The sequence below is a fragment of the Ovis canadensis genome, chromosome 11 (assembly GCF_042477335.2).
Source record: "Ovis canadensis isolate MfBH-ARS-UI-01 breed Bighorn chromosome 11, ARS-UI_OviCan_v2, whole genome shotgun sequence".
In the NCBI taxonomy this organism is placed as follows: domain Eukaryota; kingdom Metazoa; phylum Chordata; class Mammalia; order Artiodactyla; family Bovidae; genus Ovis; species Ovis canadensis.
The window spans coordinates 31,793,749-31,819,449 of NC_091255.1; the positions used below are offsets into that span (position 1 = coordinate 31,793,749).

General features: G+C 45.5%; 1 protein-coding gene across 2 annotated transcripts in view; it reads right to left on the reverse strand.

The window, feature by feature from the left end:
• SMG6 (SMG6 nonsense mediated mRNA decay factor) overlaps positions 1-25,701 on the reverse strand; it is a 200,378-nt gene that overhangs the window by 138,781 nt on the left and 35,896 nt on the right. For both annotated transcript variants that reach the window (XM_069603023.1, XM_069603024.1), the window contains exons 9-10: positions 12,940-13,001; positions 5,956-6,101 (exon numbers count right to left, since the gene is read on the reverse strand). In XM_069603023.1, the coding sequence (XP_069459124.1) occupies positions 5,956-6,101; positions 12,940-13,001 (208 nt within the window). The remainder of the gene's footprint in view (positions 1-5,955; positions 6,102-12,939; positions 13,002-25,701) is intronic.

Consider the following 25,701-nt stretch of genomic DNA (forward strand, 5'->3'; position numbering starts at 1 on the left):
AGGGGGGAAAAAAGTCTGGAAATAAAAATATATAATTGAAATAAAATCTCAGCAGAGCATGTTTAGCAGATTAGATATAGCTAAGAAAAGGTTCAGGGACAGAGTTAAGGAAATTACGAGGAATGCAGCGCCAAAAAAAAAAAAAGAGAGAGTCAAAAATGAAAGAGAAGTTTTGAGAGACATTAAGACAGAAGGAGAAGAGAAAGCATGGGCAGATGCAGTATGTAAAAAAAGAATGCTAAGAATTTTCTCAAACTGCTGAAATCGACTCACAGATACATGAAACCCTATAAAGCCCCAGCAAAAAAAAAAAAAGGGCAAACCTAGAAAATCATTAAAGCTGTAGAATATCAAAGGGTTTATTTAAAAAAAAAAAAAACAACCTAAGAATCATCCAGAGATAACAGATTATTTTTAAGAGGACAATTAGACAGACGGCTGACTTTTAGTTGGTTAGGGTCCAAAGTGCAACTTACTCTCCCTAATGCCCACCCCCAGAACATACTCATGTTCCCTGAATATTCAACAAATAGCAGAGAGCTGGCCCACGCCCCCTGTAACATGTAGAATTTTACTCCCCAGGAAGAGTTTAAGGAGAATTCCGAAAAGGCAGCTGAGAGTCCTGCTGCCAGCATCCCCCCAGTAATGTCTCTCTTTCAGAATAAGTCCATCCAGGAAGGAAAAAAAAAAAAATCAAATTGAGAAGCTATAAAATGGCAGCAGAGATGACGTCTCTAGCCCATAGTAATGATGAGATGGTGACGGGACACTGCACTTCTCCACCGCCCCACAGAGCAGCCACGGACACCAAACCACACTGTAACCCTGGGGCAAAACCAGAAATCATTTCATCAACTGGTAAGAGGCTTAATTTTATTGATATGAGTGGATTTTCACAACTGCTTCTCCTTCCTCAGCCTAAAATAACGGATTCATTCTGAAAACAAGGACCCTGGAATTCAGAGTAGGGAACATAGGAAGATCCCTCGACAAACTCATTTCCTTAGCTCTTCTGTTTCAGGGAACTCTGAGGGAAGAAATCCATGCTAAGCAGCCTGTTGATAGCTGTAGCTCCCCCGGAGGAACAGAAGGCATGGCAGAGGGATGCGCCCTTCCCCTGGTCTGCCTCCTAAAGCCTTGCCTCTTCTGACCTCTGAATCCATTTCTCACATAATTTGGGGGCCAAGCTGGCTGTTTCTTTGTTTATCTGCCCTCAACTGAGCAAGCAGTCCTGAAAACGAAGGTCAGGCAGTGCCGACTACCTGTAGAAATCTACACAAAGGTCCTTGGGGAGAAAAGAGCCCAAGAGTTTCTATCAGCAGAGACAGACAAGCAGGATGAGAGGGCAGTTTACACAGCTCAACTCAGGCCTACCCTTTCCGAGAGGTGGATTCCTGTACAGCTGTTCTGACAAGCAGGGGATTAGGCACTTAATACATTCTGCTCGGGTGAGAGATTCAGACAGAAGTGAACTGCACGGGGCAGCACCCTGCCTTATCAAAGGTCTCTAAGGCGGTGGTTTGCTGAAGACAAAGAAATTTTGGTTGTGACTGTAACTTCACAAACTAGGGTCAACCTGCATACATGACCACAGCCTGGAGGTGAGTGGCTCCCATCTCAAATGTCCCACACACTGGGGTCCAGTTCTGTGGGTCTCCTGTCGACAGGTGTCTCTATCCCTCTGGAGGCAGGCAGGTGGCACCCGCTCCCACCACCTCCTGCAGTTCAGGATTACTAGCAAACCATAAAAGTGAGCATGAATGATAACGAAAGGAAGGCCAGCCTAGCCCTAGCTCAATGCCAGCCCCTAAACGTTCCCTAAGAACAGGGAGCCCCAATGGCAAACACACGAGCAGTGTCTCTTGGGTGCCCTCTTGCTGTCACCAGGGCTTTTCTGCAAGGCTGACACGGAGACCTCCTCTATGAACTGGTAGAGGAGGAAAGAGAGGAGGAAAAAGAAGGGGCCAGGGCACAGAAAAGGGAAGTTATTCTAGTGGTGGCCAATGAATAACATCCAATGATTTATAGGAAGTATAATCCAATAATACAGTAAAATAAAACAGTGTGTGCCTGCAATGGTTTTGATTCCAGGAATTATAAAAACATATTTTTTAAAAAGACAAAGAGAGGGAGAGAGAAAAAGGGGGGAAGAAACAAGGGGGCCAGACTGGAGCAAATTGGGCACAGATGGGAGATGCAGTGGGGTTCCAGGGGTGCCCTACCACAAATACTGCTTCGATTACTCCTCTTCAAGAAACGAGAGCTTTATTTCCTTACATTACAGAATTTTAAAAAAAAATTAAAATTCTTGGAGTGCTTGTGGTTTAGATCAACCATTCCCTCTCCAGCACCACATCAGCCAATCAGGTGGCTACTGAAGTGTTAAATGCTGAGGCACGTGGAGAAGGCCCCACTTCTCCGATGACCAGTGGTGACATCACCCTGGGAACCACCTATCTCGCCACCACCCATTACTCGCCGAAGGGCAATTCTGGACACAGGCCAGGAAGGGAACACATTGTTCAGTGATGGTCCGCCTGGAACCATGGACTTCCTCATCCATGTGCTCAGTGAATGCTTACTGAGTGCCTGATAAATACCAGGCCCTCTGCTAAGGGAAACCCAAACATCCCTTGAATGCCTCTGTCCTCAACCTCTTCAATGTAGACTAGTAGGATTCTGGACTCTCTGCAGTCCCACTCCAGCAGGCTTCTTGCAGAGGGCCCACCCGATGGGAGGAGATAAAGGTATCAATAGCCTTGAACTTGTGAGTTTTAAGATCACTGCTGAGACCTGAAAGGTTCGCTGGTTAAATGGTGTGGCAAAACTCAACTTACTTTCCTTGATCGGAAGGGGGACAAATCTCACGACCTCTGCCTCCCTGAGCTCCTGGGAAAACTGTAAGTTAAGAAAGGCCTCTTTGACCACCTAAGTGTTTTCCCTCCGTTGGGCCTTCTGGGGTGCCTGAAGCTCTTTAAGAGTTCTGTGTCTCTCGACCCCAAGGAAAGCACATTTGGAAAGTATTTTAATAATCACACTATTAGTATCATTTCCGGTATTTTGAAAAGAGGACTTATACAAGGGTAGCACCGAGCCCAGACAGAAACGAACTAGAGGCAATAGCAAAGGACATGCTTTTCCTTCAGGCCATCCCTGTGGCTCTCCCTAGGCACCACATCTCCAGGGAAGGGCCAGGCATAGATGGAGAGAATCTCGACTGCCGTGGGGGGACACATATCACCTCTGCTCCAGGCTGGAACGCTCCTTCTCCACAGAGTCCAGGAACTGACATATGCAAACACCCACCCAGAAGGACAAGTCCAAGAAGGAATGGAAAGAAAAATGATGGCCCAGATGTTCTGTTAACTTGCAGTGACTGCCAAATCACCACAGACCCCAAGCACCTGGGAGGGCCAGGCAGCAGCAGGCCCTCGCTTCCTGGCTGCAGACAGCCGGGGTCCCGCGGCTGGGTGGCGGCTCTGACAGCCAGCCGACCGGCCTGGAGGGCAGCCTTCAGAAGGGCACCGGCTGACGGGACCCGGGGGCTGAACACTCCAGGGCTGATTTATCACTTCCTTACTCATAAAAATGTGATTCAAACTGCTGCTGATTAGTGAAGGATTTAAATCTTTACCCTCTCCCCAACCCCCTTCCCGCTCCACCCCCGGCACAGATGCTGCAGCTCAGCCACAACACCCCCTTCTTGCCACTGTCCGTGCGAGCACAGCACAGGGGCCCAGTGAAGATGACTCACATGCTGGGAAATGGAAAAGCGCATCTTCCCACCAGCCAGCCCCGCTGAGTGCTCTGCTCACCCCTCTCCCAGTGGCAGCCCACACAGTGGGGTCTGGACGGCCGCCTCAGCTGCACACCGGGTACTTGGCAGCAAGTCCACAGAGCGCTCTGTCCTAGCTGAGTGTTACATCCTGTGGCCGGGCTGTTTTTCCCTGAAACACCCTTGGACCACCTCAGCTCTCGGCCCCAGCTGCCCCGTGGAGGTGAGCATCAGGACAAAGCCGGAGCCGGTGGCGGGGTCTCACGCACAGGCTGCGACGTGTCCTTCCTGGCAAGCAGGCCCTTGTTAGGAGCGACCAGGGTAAAGAGTCTAAGGAAAAGCATGCTGGCCTCCAAGGGGAAAGCACGACTTCCTTCTTTCTCTGTTCTCACTGTCTCACCTTCCTTTCACCCACATTTTCTCAACTTTTAACTTTACAACAGCTCCAAGGAAAGGACTCATTGGTGGCCTATGAAAAGGCCAACATCTTCCTTCTCGTGGAGCAGAAGTTGCTGACAACAGAGGCTCCGCAGACTAGAGCTGTGGGGCCTTTACATTCACACCTCCAGGTCCCCCGATGGGGAAACTACCTTGGCAGAGGCTGCGCTCTGTGACAGGCGGCTCACTGACTGTGACGCTGCCAGAGGGACGCAGGGAAGTGAACAGGAAGCCGACTCGGGATGCGCCATTCCCCCAAGCCTGCGAGCTCCCCACCTGGTGGCCTGACCCTCGAGACCCTCAAGCGATGAGGAAGGGATCAAGTTCCCTCCCCTCCGGACTGACCGCCTCACCACCCTTTACAGACCGTATTTCCTCCTTCCTGGAAACCACCATTGCCCCCTCAGTACTGCGTGCTTTCTCACTGGTATTCCCGGACATATTCAGAGAAGTTCAAAATGGCACCTAAACCTGTGCATTTCACCTTCTGCAAGGAACTGTAAATGCTGTGGCAGGCAGCATGAGAGAACACCCTCCAGGCTTCAGATGTGATGGAAAACCCAGGCAAACCAGCAGAGGGCCTGGCGGAGTCCCAGGAGAAGCCAAGTTTCAGGGGAAAGTGCAGCTGCCTGCTCACCAGGGAGAACACCCCCCCACCTGACCGGAGCAGGCTGAAGCACAACCCTAAATACAAATGGGAAAGGGAAATAAACCAACTTCAGAGTGACAGAGACCACTAAGAAAAGGTGCCCTGAAAGAACCAGTGAGACTCTGTCCAGAAACACTGGGTCTGCTTTGCAGCAGAGTCTCTCTGGAGGGCAATCCCCACTTCTTGGGCCTGCAGGTGACAACCTTCTAACCCTGAGACCAGACACTCTCTGTTGAGGCTCTGAAATGATTTTTTGGCAGCATGGACCAAGTCTCCTTTGCAAACAAACACACAAAATAATGTAACCTCCAGGCTACAGATTTCCATCAAGTCAAACCACATCATCCTTACCTCAGTGGGGTGGAGGGAGGGGAAGGGATCCGGTTAACATCCTTCCACTGTGACCTGGTCACCAGAACATTTACAAATCCTGCCAATTAGCCCCTCTCCCATTTCTCGTTCCCTACCTCCCACCTCATGTCAAAAAAAGAAAAAAATATCCAGTGTTCAGAAAAGCATCTCAGAATGCATACCACTACATCTGCCAAACTCTGAGGCTGGTGAGTTTTTTGCTTCCAGATTTGAGTCACCAAAGCTCATCAATTCTCTGTTCTTACTCCCTGGCAGACTCCCACAAGGGATATCCCATAGGGAACTAGACTTTTCCATATTGAACAAACAGGGTACATTAGTCCAGAAACAGCTATTCCCCATCCCTGCCAAGCGTATGGTCTCTGCAATGAAACATTTCAGCCATGCCTCCCCCCTGGGACAGGCTTTGGGTCTGCAGCCTCCAAGAGGCCTTGCTGCTGCCTTCAGCACAGCCAGATGTGCAGCAGCGTCTCTGGGTTTGCAAATTAAGCTCTATACCCATGATTCCCTCCAACCATCCCACCCAAGCACTAGAGAGTCATACGGATTTCGGAGAGTACATGAAAGATCTGAAAGGCGGGGTGGGTGGGTGTGTGTGGGTGTGTGTGTGTGTGTGTGTATGAGTGTGTGTGTGTGTGAGACTGTGTAGTGGTATGGCAGCACAGGAAAGAAGACAGATTAATCTTTATCTGTCTAGATTAAGAAACTGGATGTTCCTTACCTTTCAACTGGGAGTTGTGTACAGCAAACATGTTGATGGTCATAAGCTGTAGCATGCGGGTACTTCCAATAGGAGAGGGGCTGTGCTGCAGCAACACCTGGAACTCCTTGAGGACCTTCTCAGCCACTGCAGGGAACGTCTCCATCCTACAAGCACAGGCAGCCCGTCAGTGAGGCACATCCCAGAGAGCACTCAGCGCGTGCACACACACACACACACACACACACGCACTCATTCATTCATTCCTTCCCTCCCTCTCTCTCTTTCTTTCTCAGAAAAGCAGACAGCTGACACCTAGGATGTTTCTTTGCCTTCACAAACCTTCCGGGTACCCTAAGGTTGTGAACAAATTTAAGAGAAAGACGTGTTCAGGGTTTAGAGATGGAAACAACTCAATTCTTTGGATAAATCACCATGAGTTATTACGCTTTGGTATGCTATTTCCTAACCTCTGGCAATAAGTGGATTCAAGCTGAAATCAAAGTTTCTCTCTGAAACCATCAGTTTTTCTAAAGAGTGAACAAATTTCCTTTAAGCTCTCAGGCCAGCATAGTCCCCAAACTCTCCAGTATGAAAACCATATTCTAGGAAGAGGTTTGTGAATCTAAAGATTCTTCACTCAAAGCTTCACTCCAGAGGGGCTCTCAGACGCAGTTCAGCTGCTGTCAACTTAGGGGTCAGCACACGAATCATTCCATGCAAGGACCCCAAACATCCCCTGGAGAATCCCTCGACCGGGGGCCCCAATGGTCTGTTTCGGCCTTTCCTGGGTTGCTGTCCTCCTCCCTCTCACAAGGGCTCTGCTCATCAGGGTCTGTATGTTTTCAGGCCAGTGGAAATATAATGCCCTGGCCAACTGCCACTCCCAATACAGGAAGAGCCTGTAATGTAGGGAGGTAGAAATCTAGCCAGTGACCCGGCGCTCCTAAGGAGAGGTCATTCAAACCGCTGCTTGCCAAACGCGGCCACAGAACGGTGGTGCACGCCTGGAGCTCCTCTGGCAACGGGAATAAACCACAGCTGAAGTCCTCAGAAATAAAGAGCAAAGTCAAAACTCAGTGCTCGGGAGAAAAAAACCAGGCACAGGGGCCTGAGAGCCATGCTGAACAATTCACGGTCACCAGAGCATCTTTCATCCATCCTCACACCCCCTCACAAGCAAACAAACTGCTTGTGGTACACTGCGTGTGTATTGGGGTGGGGGGAGAGGAGGGTGAGGAAGAGCTCCAGCTTGGATTAATAAATAGTTTCTGGAAAGCCACAGGGAAGGGAATCCTCCTCGAAGGACACAGCACAGTCTCGAGTCCTAGGGAAAGGTGCTTCTGCTTTCACCTGAACCTCGACCCTTTCTCCGGTGTGTAGTAAGCACCCTCCCCAGGGAAGAAACGCCACAGCCTTCTGAAAGCCTGGCAAGCTTCATTCCTCGCCCTTGGAGGCAACTCCGGCGACTGACCCCCCAGGACCCAGAAGTCATGCCACAGCTACGGGTCAATTACAGTTGATGTCCCAGTGCCCTTCTCTGTTGAGCTGTCCTCGTTTTCATTGGCACAAAACATGCCAGGAATTTGCTTTCTTGCCCCCACATGCCATTTCAAGTGCCACCCTACCCCACACTCCTGCCACCACCACCCAACAACAACAAAACAACCAAAACACACTGATTTTCTCCCACCTCTAAAAAGTTTCAGAACCACTGAAACTCTTGGTCGGTTTGGAATGGCAGAGAGTGATATGTTTGGGGCTGGACTGGATCCATTTTTCCCCCTGGGCTGTAACAAAGGTTTCATTTTAAACCCTGACACTATGCAGCACTCTTTCTGGTCGGAGGTGGGGAGGGGGGCTAGCACTTCTCATTACGAGAACTGCAGAGTTCACTCTGCTTGAAAAGCAGCCACACTGGGCGAGATTTGGAGCCATGTGTCTCCGTGTTGAAAGGCGGTGGAGAGCCAGCACAGAACGACGTGACAGAAGTGTCACGTGGGACGGTCCTGCTTCGAGGCTGTGTCTGAGGAAGACTCCCGGGATGGGAATTGAAACACAGCCATTATCACTCCCTAGGTCAGACTGAAGCCTCAAACGAGCGCCAGGCCAAATGTCCACATCGTCTTTTTTAAGTTAAAAAAAAAAAATTTGCTGTTCACCTTTCAACTAGTTCACAATGATTAAAACAAAAGAAAAAGAAATCAAATGCATAAGGGTATGAGTTAGAGTAACTCAAATTCTGAGATACAAGGGAAGATGGAGTTCTCAGACAACATCAGCTTTGTGAGGCAACAACTGAAGGACATGCAGATAAAAGATTCTTCCTCAGAGCTCAATAACGGCGTTTCTCGTGCCCAATTTCATAACCAAAATGCTCTCTGGTTTTGGTCTCCAATTACCTGTAAGTAGTTTTATTTCTTTCTCTTTGCTCCACCCCATATTGCAGAATGAAAATTATACTAAAACTGGGATGACAGAATATAATTTGTTTAGGGGAAAAAACCCACAAAATAAAATGATGGTTTTTATGGCTACATAAGTAATTATGCAAATGCAATAAAAAGGTCTAAAGAATACATAACCTGATGTCTAGCATTATCTCTTTGGAGGGCACAGAGGTTGGGAAAGAGTTGAAAGAAATTTTAGAAAAGCATACTATACTTTTACAAGGAGATTTTTATATATTACTTAAGTAATAATTGTTAAAGTTTTACACAAGAAGCAGCAGCAGTAGCAGCAACAGAGAAAGAGGCGAGAAAGCATAAAAAGACGGCAATTTATAACAGTGAAAAACTGGAAGCAGCCTAAAACATCCAACAACAACAGATTATTAAGATGGCATATCCATACAACTGAATTCTATTTTTTAGAAGCTGTATTAGATTTTTTTTAAGTTTAATATATATTAACTGAAGATAGTTTTAAAGTAGTTTAATGTGATCCCTTTTATAGATATTTATAAAAAATAAATAAGAGAATATACGTGTGTGATGTATGGAAGAAAGATAAAAATATATATCAAGTGTTAACGGTGGATAGTTATCTCTGGACAGTGAGAACAGGGATAATTTTTTATTTCTTCTTTTTGCTGGGTTTTCTAAATATTTTACAATGAGCACTGTATACAGTAAAAAGATTTCCCCTACGATGGACACTTCTGGCTTTTGTATATAATACATTTCTAGTTTTAAAAAGTAAATCAAGACACAAACATAATATTTTTAACAATTCGAAGTCCAAAATAAACACATGAGTCTTTGAATTCCAAGAGATCTTGAAAGTGTGCAAAGAGCATGACTCGGCAAGCACGTAAAAAACTAAAGTGGCAACTTCAACCTAGGCTACAATGGGAAGCTAAAGTATTCTCTTCGTCACAAGTCAGAAGTCTACAGATGGCCGGCTTGCTGACCCCCTCGGAGGAGTCCAAGTGCAGGTCCACTGTGCTTCTCCCTGGGAGACCCAGTGTCTGCAAGGAGCCACACAGCACTCCCGCCTGGTTCCGTTCCCTGAGCCTGGGAGGACTCTGGCCCTGTCTTTTAAAACTGTATGATCACTTGTAGGATGTGCATTTCACTGGCTGAAGTGATCGCTTTCTGAAGGGATCTCGAGAGACACCTCGTCTCCTGTGAATGGCAGTTTCAAGAAACCAAACTCTCAGACAGTGCTGGGACCAGACCCGGGAGTGACTCAGGCAATGACTAACGGGGCAGGACCCAATCTCTCAGATACTGGGGAACACAGCTGGCCTGACGATATTCTCTGTGGAAAAGAATCAGGCTCCCTAATTTTTCTTACCATCTTGATTTTTAAAAACTGTACAAGATAGGAGCAAACCAATAGCAAAATCAAACCAAACAACTCGGCCGTGTGACAGGGTAGCCACGAGAAACAAAAATCACAGGGCTATAGGACATAAGGACTGTAACAGAGCTTGGAGTGCATCTGTTTAAACTACTGATAAGGAAACCAGAGCCCACAGACACTCTGACTCGTTCCCTCTCGAGGTCTTAGAACTAGTCAGCAGAGAAAAACAAACTCTTTTTGGCACCTGATTCCATCAAACACTTGGAATTTCTTTTTTTGCCGGCTGCTGAGAGAAAGGAGACTGGTGTGGCACACAGTAGGCCCTCAACTACACACGGATGCAGCAGGGAGCACAGGCCCAGAGAAGACGAAGGCTGGGAGGGCCACGCTGCCGGGGCTTTTCTCAGCAGGCAGGCGGGACGGTGGCTGTGTCTTCAGCTGCTCCCCATTACAATCTCCTCACTCTTAATTCGTTTTCAACGCCTCCCACATTTCACATCTTCTTGGTAATTAGGCAGCAGTCCACGTTGCTGTGTGTGGCTTGGGCTCATTGCTTTTCTGGTCTTACAGACTTCTATAGTTTGGGGCTTTTTTTCTTTCCAATAGAAAAATTATTGCTGTTTCTCTGCCTTCCAGAATAAACATGGGGCTCAATTCTCTTTTCACCTCCAAGAGAGCACAAGAGGAATACTCACCGAGGGGCTGAAGTGCCTAGAATTTACATGCATTTTCCTCATGTGAACACTACTACAACTCAGTGTTCATGAAGGTGGAACCAGACCGGCCTTATCTTTTTGCCAACAGAGTTGGTTATATGCAGGAATGGAAGAGATCTTGAAAAATAATCTGGACCACAGGAAACCACCTCTGACAAATGAGATAATCTGCTCATTTTTCAACAGAGAAGAAAACTCCTGAACACCTTCCCTCTGTGAAATTTTCTTACATATAACCCAAACCTCTCCAGCTGCAACATAAGCCTATTTTTCTCTTGCTGTCATCCCAAAGAAATCAAAACTATTTGCTTATGACTCTAACAGTTAAACACAGTTAGGGTACCCCCAACAGCTGTCTCTAAGTAAACCTTTGGTTATCTTATTTTTTAAAGATCCATTTATCTTCTCAGAAATCATTTCTAGCTTTTTTATCATTGAGACTCTTTTCCAAACTTCCTCCAAAATATATCTAAACATGAGAAATTTAAAAGGGAGAAAAATAGGGTTTTAACTAATGCATAATCTGAGTTTATATACATATATAATATGTATATTATATATATATATATCCTAAACATTCCTATATTCTAGACCAAGATTTTTAACTTTTTTAGTCCCAGAAGTTTCTAACAGAGCTGAGAAATGCCTGTGGCAGTGGTTCTCAATCAGGAGCAATTCTGCACCACAGGGAACATTTGGCAATGTCTGGAGACATTTTAATCGTCACACCTGGGGTTGAGCGGAAAGGATGCTACTGGCCTGTAGTGGGTAGAAGCTTGGGATGCTGCTAAACACAGGACAGCCCCTACAATTAAGAATTATAAGGTTCAAAATATTAGTAGTACAGAGGTTGAGAAATCCTGCCTTAGAGCAAACATGGTGCATAAACATTCAAAGGGCAAACAGAGCAAGAGGAAAAATGGAGAGAAGATACTGACAACAAAGGCAGTAAAGGACAGATTTTTTTTTTAACGAGAATTTTTAAAGAATAAAGAGATGAAGAATCACAGCACCTATTTCAAGTGTAGTACAATAGTTTTTTTCCATTATGATGTGCTATTGTATGAAATAATATCATCTTACCCACCCTGAAACTGCAGCTTCACATTATTCACTAGTGACTGGCCTGGGTCTATGATGACCCAACAGAATTCAAGATTCCTTCTCTCCAGTCTTTTGCAATCTACCCATTTCTTGTAATGATTCACTTATTCCTACAATAACTATTTACTGAGCACCAACTACATGCCAGGCACTAGGGTTACAACAGTGTTGAGCAAAAACTCCCACCAGAGTAGAGCTGACGTGGGGGCAGGGTGGGGGGGGGGTGCTGCCACTGAGCTGCCTAGCTTCCTTTGCTGAGTGGATTACTTTACGCGTATTTCTGCTAGCAGACAGGCCTCTACTGGCACCGCTCCAAGTTTTCCAAGTCATTTCAAGACTACGGCCATCCTCGTCACTCTTGCCCAGGTTGATGATACGTGAGTATGTAAAAGGCACAGTTTCTAGTTCACCAACACGTTCAACAGTGTCCCTCCGAACAGGACGAAGCCTTTCAGCTTCTCCCACTAAGGAAACCTTCTAGAGCATTAAGAGATAAACTTACAAGGTTATGACAGAAAGCGAAAGGGAAACACAACAACTGGGGCAACTGGAGTCTAAAACAAGCACCTCAAAGGGTAGTTCTCCAGAAAACCTCCAGCTCAGAACGCATTAAAATGCAGAGAAGACTTGCGGGCACCGCCACCTGTTCCTCTCCTGGAGTGACGAAGCACTCAGCACAGGGGCGCAGGCTTCACAGTCAGGAGAAACTCTGACCCACCGAAAGAACACTCGAAACGTGGCCTCTTCCCAGAGACTTAAAGCGCTAAGCGACAGGGTCTCCCACACATCACCTTCCCTGAGATTTATCTGGAAATCCATGGTGGCCAGTGAAACCACAGCCAAGTCTCAGCATTGACTGAGCTCAGCAGCATGGCGCCAGAAACTGAGCCCAGAAGGAAGGGGTATGGTTCGAAGAGGGAGAAACTGTCGGAGGAAAAAAAAATCACTGTCCACTCTTTTTCCCTTCTCCTTAAGGGGAAGTGAGTAGATAGTATTTTCCCCCAAGGAGGACCCCTGGCAGCTGCACCCTGGGACTGAGCATGACTTCCTTGAGGAGCTCACTAGGGGCTGAGCCGGAAGGCAGAGGAAAGAGAAACCCAGAGGGATAAGGGGTGGGGGGTGGGAAAAGACTGTAGTTAAAAGGGGGTTTTAACAAAGGTAGGGAAAGGGGAGTCGGGGGGGGGGGGGGGAGAGTAACATTTCCCAAACTTCATGAGCACAGGAGGAGAGTGAGTGGAGGGAAGGGGAGGGAAGGTGGAGGCCCCTAAGAATTCACACCCTGTGCCCTCAGTTACAAACACAGTCTAGTTGCTAACAATATTAAATTCCAAAATGACTTGTAATGTAGGAAAATAAAATAAACATCCTGCACACTTACCCAATCCGGGTAAACAGCTTCCCATGGGCATGGAGAAAACTGAGGATGAACCTTTTGTTCAGCTGCATGGGAAAAAGAGAGAGGAGAAAACAATTAAACTTTCCCCAGTTTCCTGTTACTGAACAGAGTCCCTAGTGACACAATAACCTGGCCAGGGTCTAAGGGGTGGGCACTAGGGATGGGAACCAAATGAACATGCCCAAACTCTCACACAGACCCAGAGCCCATGCCCAACAGCTGCTGCTCAGCTGAGCCAAGAGGACAGCAGGCTCAGTGAGGAGACAGCACCCCCTGCTGGCAGCAGTGCCTGAGTGCACGGGGCGAAGCTCAGTACCAGCCAAGCTGCACAGAAAGTGAGATGCCTCTCGCCCTCTGCCATCTACAAGTCACTCTGGCCTCATACAATGAAAATGAAACAGCAACAAGGGCAAGACAGGAATAACGATGATCCTGCATAAGTCCATGCTCTTACTTACGAGCTGTTTTTCTACCTACCCCAAAAGCAAAATTCTTCTTTGGAAACCAAGGGTAAGGAAAGCCACCACTAACTAGCTCACCAAATTGTACTTCTCTGGCTTTTAAAACCAAAGTTAAAATCTTTCTCTTTTTTCTTCTTTTAAATAAAAACTGAGTGCTGGTTTTTTATGTGAAATCCTCTGGCTTTTAAATGTTAGCTACTAACAACAACAACAACAAAAATTTAAATATTAGGCAAGCCAAAAACATACATTTGCCAGCCATATCTGGCTCACATCCATAAGTCACCAAATTTGCAACCTCAATTCAAGGTTCTAGAAAATCTACTTCTATCAAAAACTAGGAGAGAGACTCTTCTGAGCAAAACAAGGGAGGGAAAAAAACTTCAAAGACAGTAGGAGTAATCTCAAAATCAAACCCTATCATCCTCCCTGGTCTCCTGGAAGAAATGTGCTCAGGGCCTTGTAGCCAGACACGAAGAAGGATCAAGAATCCCTCAAGAGTGGGTGCTTAGGACAAGGAATGGTCCAGCACCCTGGATGCTCTGCCCAAAAGGCTCATACTCTTGCAAAAAAGAAAACCAATCAAATTGTGGCAGTGCCACCAATTTCACACGGAAACTGAATGTGAGGAAAGGAGGGCATTCTCACCTCACCAGTGACTTCAACCATAAACTGCACGTAATCTTCAGTCTTTCAGCCTTTATTTTTGCTTAAACGAATTACATTTAATCAGCAACACCAGATCAAACACTGAATTCTGGAGTTAAAAAGGATACTTTACGGAAGGTAACCTGTCTCTATAGAGAGGCGAGTCAGGACTGGGGGGACACTGGGTTCCATGAACAGAAGGGAAAGATGAGGACCTGCTGCAAAACGAATGGTCAATGGTTCTGCCATGATTAGCGGCAAGGCCTGGGCTAGAATGCAAAGGAAGGTAGTGGAAACTCACCCCTCAAACCTCTGCCACTTACCTGCCTCGGGGTCTCAGGCAACAGATGTAACCTCCCTAAGTTTCCCCTTTTACACGATTGAGATACAACAAGTAGAACCTCCCAAAGATTTCCCTTCTACACAACAGAGATAACAGTGCCTCCCATGCTCAGCATGCTGTAAACACTCAACTGTCAGCCAAACATCCTCTCCCGATGAGCAAGTGGTAAAATGTTAATAACTGGGGAAACCAGGTGAAGCATATACAGGAGTTCTTTGTATTATTCTTATAGCTTTTCCATGGGTATAAAATTATTTCAAAACAAAAAGATAAAAATACATATTTCTCTATTCCTGTTTTAACTCAACTGTCCCTTTTTCCAGCTGTCAATCATAAACTGGTTAACTCATCCATAACCACTTATATTTATACATACAAGGTCATTAGATAAACAGTATTAACCCATCTCATTCAAGCCAGTTATGATCCCCCAGCCGCAACACAGCTCAAAAACTGAAGCAACTTAAACCAGTACATGGCAGAGTTAGAACCTGAACCCAGGTCTTCGGACTTCAAAACAGTTCTCCTCCCCTTCAACTGCCGTCTGTCTCAGGAAGAGAACTGGTGAGCTTATTCATGGAGGGCTGATGAGGGAAGAAGAACTGAAAGAGTAGTTCAGTTTTATCTTCAAATTTTCCTTACTGATTAGGCAGGAAACATACTGCGTGACCCACAACGCCTCCTGCAATAGAATGAGGGCACCACGGGGTCTTTCAATACTGTGATTCTAGCTACGTATTTCCCAAAGACCTCACCCTCAGGGTAGCAGATGACTCCGACTTAATTACCTGAGTTCACACCTGCCATTAGTGTATTTTAACTGTATCCAGTAGAAAGCGGATTTCAATGCATTGTTTCTCAACTAGTGATAGTGAAGGGAATCTTAGCAAACTCAAACTACACACACATTCTCTCTGACCTTGGTTAATGAGAACCACTGCTTTATTTTTAGTCTGAAAGTACCTGCTACCCTAAATATAGTTTCTCTCTATTTGTCACCAACATTCTGAGCAGGAAAGGAGCTAAAATGTAGATACATTCTAGAGAGAGGTAAAGCATGCTATTCTGAGGAAGTAGATTTGTTACACGTTGATTAAAATGGGACTAAGCCTCATCGTAGATATCAACACGAAGTCAGCAAGTGCTGAGGCAGAACTTTAGGACAACTTAACTGACACCAAGTCCACAGGAAGGAAGGTCTCAGTCTGAGCTTCCTCTCTCTCCAACACATCACCCTGGACTGGCCTCACGTTTTGAACTTCTTGACTCTTAACAGGGCACTCGGATGGTCTCCTAGGTGGAGAAAGAACCGTTTCTCCTCGTATGGTGAGACTATCCGCCTCCAGATCTTCCTTGTGCAATTATATACTGTTCACCAGAAACCAAAAATGCTTCTTGGGTGTAGCCCTGAGAGAAGGCGTTAGCATTATTAAAGGGTGCCTGGCTCTTTGGTTCAAAGTCCAAAACCCACTCACTGTGGACACATGAGTCTTCTGTAACATCTAAAAGCAATGACCCAAAGAGAAACTAATCGTGGGTAGGACACTCACAGTAAAGTCTACCCGGCCATTAACTATAGGATTATGAGTTAAAATGGCTTGGGTTGTTCTTAAACTGTAAAATGGAATTTCTACCACTGATATCACCTAACTCAGAGCTAAAAGGATAAAATGAAATAATACAAATTAAAGCATTCTGAGGAGTTAATGTTTTATGCCTGCCCTGGTTATCAGCACTCAGAACTGCCTGAGTGCTCTGCAGAGCAAGGAAGGAGAAAGAAGCTGCTGAGAGGCAGCGAGGTATCACCAGAGGAGAGGACTCTGAAATATGCCCAATTTCAATTCCAGAGAGCTGGTCCTCCTTCGAAAGAGCTGTATGGAAAACTGAATATCTGAAAAGTGAATCATTTTAAGGACAGTAGGAGAAAACTTGATATTAAGAGGAATGCCAGCATGCATCTTTAAAGGGTTTGGGGAAATACAAACTACACTCTCTAATTTATTCATCTGGAATGCCTCTACTTTTATACACCAAGTATTAAAAAATTAAAAAGAAAAAACTTTGTTGTGTTTTAAAAGGGGGCTCTATACCCTTCAATATGACACAACATGGGTGAAGGCCAAGTTTCAACAGTACCTATTAGAAATAGTCAAGGACTCTCAGAGCCTGCCATCAAAGCCCAGTCATCACCTCCGTAAAGTGCTGAGATTACAGGGCGAAGAGGACTGTGAGCACAGAGATGAAGCTGCCCACCTTCACCCCAGCGCCCCTGCCAGGCACAAGCAAGAGCAGACTAACAAGACAGGGTCCTCAAAGCCAAAGAACTTGCAGTCCAAGAATAAAAGGTAAGCAAATAACATATGAACTTGCCAGCTCCCCATTTATGCCCCGAAACCTAGGACACGGCCTTCTGACTACGAAGGTGACAGGAGGACTGTGCTTCCCTTACTGTCGCTGTCCCTCGGGCACAAAAGTCTGTGGTGGGGAGATCTAAGAAGAAAACAGAGAAAGGGAGGATGTAGAATGTGGAAGCCAACGGATAGGTCAGCAGTATAACCACCACACAGTAGGAACAAAACTGTTCGTTAGAACGTCCGTGATTCCTCTTTCCAGGATATAGATGAAGAACAATGTAAAGGCAAGTCAGGTGGCAAGACTCAGAAACCTTGTAGGGACAAGACAGAGCAAACCACAAAAATCAATCCTCAAATCCCAAAGAGCCCCGCCGAGGCGGAGATGGAGCAGGTATGGTGAATTACTCCTCACCTTCAGTTTCTTCTCCCCTGAACCGTTCTGGGCAGGATGACAGCTCAATTAGCTCTAATTAAGCCCAAGCTCCATGTAGCGATGTCCTACTTAAATGGCTGGACTGGAGCCATATGAACTCAAGTGTAAAACATGCCTCTTAAAACTAGGGACCCCTTCAAACAACGGTTCTCACTCTCACACAGCAGCTTAGTGCTGCCTCAACAAAGTCTTACATGAAAGCAATTTACTTGCTATTGCTTCATTATCTCCCCTACTTAGAGCCAGCAGACCAGAGGGAAATGGGGCTAAATGGTTTGGCAAATCAGCAGTCAGCTCCGGAAAACCCGGTGAGCAGGGGGACAGCCGAGCTTAGAGTACCGGCTGGCTCTCGGGAGGGTGACTGGCGCTAGGTTTAAAGAAAAGAGAAAGAATCACGCATCTGTGACTATTCTGTATTTATGACTTATTTGTTTATGGGGGTAGGAAGTGGTATAGAACAGTTTGAACAAAGACCACTGAACTGGGTTCAAGACCTGGGTTTGAATTTTGATTATGCCACTGATTTGCTGTATAACTGTTGATGAGTCACATAAAATTTCTAAGGCTCTTTCTTCAACAATAAGATGAGACGGCTGTGGAGGAGGAAATGACAATCCACTCTAGTATTCTTGCCTGGAGAATCCCATGGACAGTTCGGACAATGCCTGCGATCCATGGGGTCACAAAGAGCTGGACATGACTGGGCAACTGGGAACCCACACACATGCAGGTGTTAGTTTCAGCAGGGCACTCAAGGCGAAGGAAGCTCGTAGCATGGCAGGGCAGGCAGGCATGTGAGCACGTGTGGGGAGCAGACCACGTCCCAAAGTGCAAGTGTGTGCAAAGGAAAGAGGAGGTAACCATATGACCCAGCAATCCCACCCCTTGGTATATACCTAAGAGAAACACACACACATGTCCACACAAAAGCTGGCACATAGGTGTTCATAGGTCATCACTCACAACAGCCAAAGAATGGAAAAACATATCCACTGATGAACAGATAAATGTGATAAATGAAATAGATAAATGAAAATAAAATGTGGTCTCTATCCATAGAATGGAATAATACTCAATATAAAATGTAGTAAAAGTTTTTAGTGATGCAGACAAAAAAATAAATAAATAAAATGAGAAGGCTGGGTGAGATGAGTATCAGCAATTCCACACCCCTGAGCATGTCCACATGCTCAAAAAATACAGATTCCCCAGGCCTTCAGAATCAGAGTCCTGAGGGAGGGGAGAAGCGGCCTGGGAGTCAGCATTTTGAAAATGTCTCCAGGTAATTCTGAAAAACAGACAGACTGGGAAACCCTGGGCTAGATCATGGGTCAGCAAATTACGGCCGAAGGATTTTTTAGTATGGTCCATGAGCTAGGAGTGGTTCGTATGTTTTTTAACCACTGAAAATCGAAAGAATTTTTCATGACACATGAAAATCATATAAAGTTTAAATGCTGGGGTCCACAAATAGGGCTCTACTGAAACACAGACACGCTTGCTTGTTTCATATTGTCTGTGGCTGCCTTCCCCCTATGAAGGCAGAGCTGAGTGGCTGTAGCAGAGAGTATGTCCCAAAGCCTAAAATGCTATCTGGTTCTTTCCAGAAAAAGCTTGCTGATCCCTGGGCTCATCTGTAGCACTGGGGTCTCAAAAAATGTTTGGATCTGCACAACACTTGAGGGCTACCACACACACAGTGGAAACAGCAATGATGCTCCTGGGCTGTTTGAAAAGAAGCACCACCCCCCAGGAAGTTCTGACAGCTACCCTCCCACCTACCAGCTCAGGGGAATCGCCAATCCACAGTGCTCCTTCCAATTCTAAACGCCCAAAGATGCAGAGTTCTAACTAAACTGAATCTTTCTTGCCGGCTTCTCAGCAAACATCATCCTGTTCTGTGATGACAGCACAAAACACACCAAACGCCACAGACTGCTGCTCCCACAGCTTTTGAACCCAAACGCCCCGAAAGCCAGAGAAATACGAATGGGGTCTCAAGGCTTCCAGCTTGGAAGCCACCATGGGGCTAAGGGGCCTGGTGAAAACATAACACACCCAAGCCCAATCAGTATTTCACTTGGGCCAGCGGGCCAGGAGTTCTCCCAAAACAACCCTAATCAAGGGAAAGTGCCAGACTAAGGTTTATGAATCCCTGTGCTGTGTGGTCTGACAACCTAGAGCTCAGAAGTACCACCAACTTAGCATCTCAAGGTATACAGGGAAAGAGAGAAAGTTCAGCCAAAGGGCAGCACTGTTGCTCTGACTGAGTTACTTTCTGAATGAGTCTTCTTTCTGACTCATCTCTCTCAAAGAGTCTGGGAACTCTCATGCCCATCCACCCAAAAAAATGGGGGAACCGGGACAACTCTGCATCTGCACAAAGTGGGAGAGAAGAGGAAGGGCTGAAGCTCCCACTTGGTGATCAGGTAGGCAATTAGAAAATAGCTTTCCAAAGGCACATATACAAGTTCAAACCATCTTTTAAATGAATGGGTCAATAGTGTGTTGATGATGGTGAGTGAGGTCCTTCTCACCCTGTGTCCACCCCACTCATTCATTCATTCAACAGAAACTGACTTGCCATCGTCTAGGTACATGACACTGTGCATGAACTATGAACAAAGCAGAGAGAATCTCTGCTCGGCGGGTAACCCAATTATAAAGCACCATGATTGGGCAAGTATAGGATGCTATCTATTGCCACAGTAGAAGCATCAGAGATGTCAGAGGAAAAGTAGATTAAGGAGTCACGTCTATGCATCATAAGCAAAGAAGACAGTGTGAGTGATGCTCCCAAGAGTGGCACACTAGCCTGACCAGGTGAGTGATTCTGCAAGGAGGAGGCTGGAGAAATAGGCTGGGCCAAGTTGCAGAAGTCCTTGTTAAAGAGTTTGACATTGATCAAGTCACTGAATGGTTTTGAGCAAGGCAGTGACATAAACAAAGCTCTATTTTTAAAAGGACGTTCTGGCTACTGTTTAGAAATTTTAGCTTTTTTGGCGGGGGGGCAGGGGGCAAGATAAAGTGTTCAGAGGCCAGGAGACCAGTTTATAAACTGCTGTAATCCTCCAGTGGCAACAGAGAAAAAAAAAGGAAGACAAAGAAAACGATCATTCCATGCTCAAATGATCCTTTGTCCCTAACTCCCAACGGTTCCAGTTCTATTAGTAACTCAATTTACAGAGACCAGCAGTGGCCCAGACCAAGTAGAAGCCTTTAGAATCATATAGAGGTCTTACTCAAACTACGTGAAACACAGATTTCATCTTTAGAAATACACTGGAAATTCTCTTATTTCCTTTCAATAATATTTTTAAACAGCCTAGCATAGTGTTTGAACTTAATACGTATTTAGTAAATGACCGTTGAAGAATCTATTAAAACATACAGATTTGATAATGGTAAGATAGATTATCCAGGTAACACACAGGAAAAAAAAAAAAAAACCTCAAGAAAAACAGTCCGGTACTAATATTAATGCTGGAGAGAAATAACATACTCATCACTATGAGCATTTAAATCTCTCTCTCTGACAGACTCACAGACTAAGAGAACAAACGTGTGGCTGCCAGGGGGTAAGAATGGGGGGAAGAGACAGGGAGTTTGGGATCGACATGTACACTCTGCTGCATTTAAAATGGATAACCAACAAGGGCCTGCTGTACAGTGCAAGGAACTCTGCTCAATGCTATGTGGCAGCCTGGACGGGAGGGGAATTGGGGGGAAAACGGATACATGTATGTATGGCTGAGCTGCTGTCCACCGAAAACTATCACAGCGTTGTTAATCTGCTACACCCCAAGATAACATTTAAAGTTTAAATACATATATATGCGTGTGTGTGTGTGTATGTGTATATATATATATACACATACACACACACACATACCTTTCTGGAGGATAGTTGGCAAAATCCAAAAGTATTCAAAGAAAAACAGTACTATCAGGAATTAAGGGTTTTGATTCTGAGTAACTGCTCCATCTGCTATATTCCAGCTCAAGAGACTGGACAAGAGACCACAGCTAACATGAGAATAAAAGCCAAAGTCCTTACAATGGCCGACAAAGAGTCCTGTGTGATAATCTAAATCCTCCACTCCTGCAGCTTCCTGATTCCTGAACGTGTCAAGCACCGTCCCTCTGAGGACACATGGAAAGAGAGTATGGTGGCCACCCTGATCCTCTAGCCCAGCGGTTCCCCACCTTTACAGTTTACTGGAATTGCCTATGAATCTTTGAAAAATTCGATGCCTGGCTTCTATCTTCAGATATTCTTTCTGATTTAACTGGAGAGGGGGTGAAACCTGGGCATCAGGATTTTTAGAAGCTTCCCAGGTGACTGTACTGTGCAGCAAAGTTTGAGAGCCACTGCTCTGGTTCCCACAGCTTTTACAGCACTGATTGCCAATTTGTATGCACATACCACGGCTTTGTGGACTCTGTTCACCACGGCCAGCAGGCCCATACAAAGTAACCTGTAAGCACGTGGCGAACAAACAGCCTGTCCAGTTTGGCCTTTGGCTGCTCCTCCTGCCTCCCCTCTTGCTGACTGAGCCTGCCCTCAGCAACGAAGAATTATTCAAGGTGCCCTCAATTCACCGTGTTCTCCCTGCTGCTATGCCCAGTCTCTGTCTAATGCCTTCACACACACTCCTTTCTATTAAATATATCTAACAAAGCCCTACCTTTCCTTGCTTAAACCCCTCTTTCCAAACCAACTCCAGGCTGTGCTTGACACCTTATCCTCTAGACGCAGAGACTGTTTCACATGGCTCTGTGATTCTGGGTCTCACGGTACATCTTAATCACATACACATGCCTGTCTTTAGACCAGCTCTGCCCATAGCATTTCTCCATGGTGATGGAAATATTCCTTATCTTCACTGACCAATACAGTAGCCACTGGCCACAGGTGGGAAATGAGTGAAAGGTGGCTCCTGTGACTGAGGAACTGAATTTTTAGTTTTATTTCATCTCAATTAAGTCACCACATATGGCTAGTGGCCACCACAGTGGTCAGCTCTGCTCCAGGCTGCTGTCCTTTAGTGAATGATTCGTTTCTATATCCCAGGACGAGAAATGATCAGCAGTGATGGACAGCGGGCTGAAGAGATGGGTGGATGTGAGTTTTCTCTAAGATTACAATACTCCCCACTTTTACAACTTCTGGTGTATCCCATGGTAGGAGGAAGAGACACATGTCCCGAGTCACGAGTGAGGCTCAGCCAAAGGCGCAAAGGGCTGCAGGAACCACTCTACTCTTCTGCCCAAATATATAATCCACACAGCCTGAAGTGTGGCCTAATAGCTGATTTTAACTATTCGACTGCACCTTTCAGAAGCTTGCGGGCAGCTCCCAACTAAGGACAGAGCTTAAATTTACAGAGCTTGCTCTGTGCTTTAGGAGTTAAAAGTACCCTCAAGCTACTCAGACACAATTCAGACACAGAGCGCTCAAGTTTTCCTAGCCGAACAAAGCAAGCGTTATGCTCAGCTGCCCTAGTGACAGTCAAAACTCCCCCAGCACCTTCTCTGTGTAAGGCACATTTCTAAGCACCTTTTAGGACTATCGGCCCATTTCACCTCTCGACAATCCTGTGAAGTGAGTACTACTATTATTTCTATGTTACAGATGAGAAAACTGAGCACAGAGAGGTTAAGTGTCCAGCCCAAGTCTGCTTCCAGACTCTGAGCTCTTCACCTTTCACCTTAAAAAAAAAAAAAAAAAAAAAAAAGCAACCTTTTGGCAGAACCAAGAATGACAATAAAGATGTTTCTAAAGGCCAAAAGCTAAGGCAACCCCAAACAAAAACCCATCAATGGCTCGGGTATCATTCACTGAGAGACCAGTGGTCCAAACCAAGAGAGATGTCTTGCACATGAAGGGAAAGAGACACTTCCACTCCAGATCATGTCACGTATGTTGGTGGAAGCACTTAACAACTGCACCCGAGGATAATGCCGGCCAGAAGGGAGAAAAAAGAAAAGTGAGAAAAGCGAATAAAAGCTTATTCTCCATGTCAGTAAAATAGCAGTAATAAAACTAGTAAAATAAAAACCCTAACATTTTTCTAGACAAATCCCCAATCTGCCTGTTTAATAAGGAAGTAGTGCTTCAAGAGTCAAAGAAGACAAGTGCATTTACAGACTATCACCAAGGGACTGTGCAAAGTCTGGAAAAAAATGTCTGAAAACATACCCCCCCACCCCCCCCCACCCCGCCTACCACCTACCACAATACAGGAAAACCCCTGAATCTCTCAGGAAAGGGAGGAGTAAGAACTAGTCTAAGAACCCAGAGGAGACCGAGGGTTCAGTTTAAGAAAGATGTGGTCACAAAGGTTTCACAAACCATTCTGCCATGGGCACCAAAAAAGCAAATAGCCAGCATGACAGGGAGCTCTGACAACCTCACGTGAGCTTCGGATTTGAGCAAGGCACCAAATAAGGAAAGGATTCTGGTCCATCGACTCCTAGGAACAGTGTTTCAAGTTAAAAATGGTTATTCAGGTTTGGATGCGAACTTCTGTATCTGTTCTTTATCAGCAGAGGCACCTCTATACCTCACTGGCAGCCAGCAGGAGACAGGAAGAAAACGGCTGAAATAAAAACGGGTTACACACAGATGACAACACAAGCTGACGTAGCCTGGCATTTACCTGGACACCAAAGACAAGGCTATAAATGTGCAACACAGAGCGTGGGGGATCCCACATCCCAGCTGGACCCAACATCTCCAGGAGCAGACAGGCTGTGACGTCACTGTTCCCCCAACAGCAAGAGTGTTCAACATCGAGGCTGACGACCACAGCACCTTTGGTGACAGACTCAGTTTCACTGTGACTGGAGGAAGGCATGCTTCCATCTAGTTTTCTGTCAGTCATATCCTTTGGGTGCTGGTTCCCAGACTCAAAATATCTGGTTCAAAAGACATGGCAAACATTTTCAAATGTCTTATCTTTGATGCAATTCTCCTCTGTGTTCTCCTTGTCCTCTCTCAACAATGAAAATCAATCCTGGGCATGCCAGAAAGCAGGGAAATCATGAGCATTAACTTTTTCCGAACTTATTTACAGTGCTTTATCCCTCTCACTGTTCCTATTCAATGTATAGGGGAAATGTGAGTTTAGAGTTGAAAGGAAGGGGAAGCACAAAACAGCAAGTCAAAAACCAATTACACTGGACTACACAGTTTGCTCAGTCTGTGACAATTTATCAGACTGTATGGCTTTGATACAGGCCCTTTCCTGTATGTATACCACTCTGTAATAAAGTTTTCTTTAAATTACCACAACCTTTTCCGCTGTCCCACAAAAAGCCTTTATTTCATGCCAATACCCTTTACCCCGTGTGTCCTAACCCCCATCAAACTCTAACCTGAGATGGTAAAAATGAAGGTGACCGTGCTGAAAGTCTGTGGCTCCAACCCAGATGCAAGAAAGCTACACAGGTGTTACATTCCAGATCTGTTGATGGTGCAAAGTGGATCCCGTTTTTCAGATGTAGAAACAAGGAAAGAGCCTGAGAAACATGTTCACAGAAATAAAAAGAAACTTAGGAATATGATCCAGAAGAACTGACTCCAAGTCTGCATCAGCCACAAGGGACAGCTTCTGAGGGGGCAGCAAGGACATCCACTAGTGTCTTAGCCAACCTTTTGATACATGTCACTTCAAAGTATTTTAAAAGCCATACTGTTTTACAGATCTGTCCAGAAGTCTTAAAGAAAATATGCCGAAGAGATTCCTCAAAGAGAATGTCAACTGACTTACAAATAGTTTGCTTTACAAATTAGGGCTAAATATCTCAGAGATTTGTGGCACAAGTCAGCTCAAAATCTCATTAGATAGAGTAAGACTCTAGTATCTTTACCAAGAAAGAAACACCCCAGAAAAATGCAAATCAGCAGAGGTATTATTCTAAATCCTCTCTCCCATATGTTTCAGTAGTTGCAGTCCTACTATGCGTGTGAAGAGCAAGAACAGAACTTACTGCCAATGGTTACAACACAAAGCATAACTTATTCCCAAGCCAAGCTGGGCTTGGCTCAGAAAGCTTCCCAGAATGATGGAAGGCATGACTGTAGCATGACTCAACCTTTGCTAATGCATAAAATAAAGCAGAGAAGAATATTTGAAGGATTCACTTCTAAGCTTGGGCCAAATCAAAAGCCTAGAAGTATCCACTCTGTGATGACTCTTCGGTTCCAGCAGACTGATTAGACAGCATCAGTGTGGACATCTGTACCACGCCCTAAGATGTTCTAATGACAGACTCCTGACTAGGAATCTCAGAAGAAACCACCATGATTTTAATCCATGCCAGAAAATTCTGCTACCCACATCTCCCTGAAGAACTTGTTTCGTCCTTCAAAATGAAGGACACGTCACTTTTCTAGGCAGCATTCCTTGCTCATCACGAGTTAATTTCTTTCCCTCTGTTCTGCCTCTACATGGTGTACGTATTTCTATTCACACGCAACATTTCATTTTAAGTATTTAT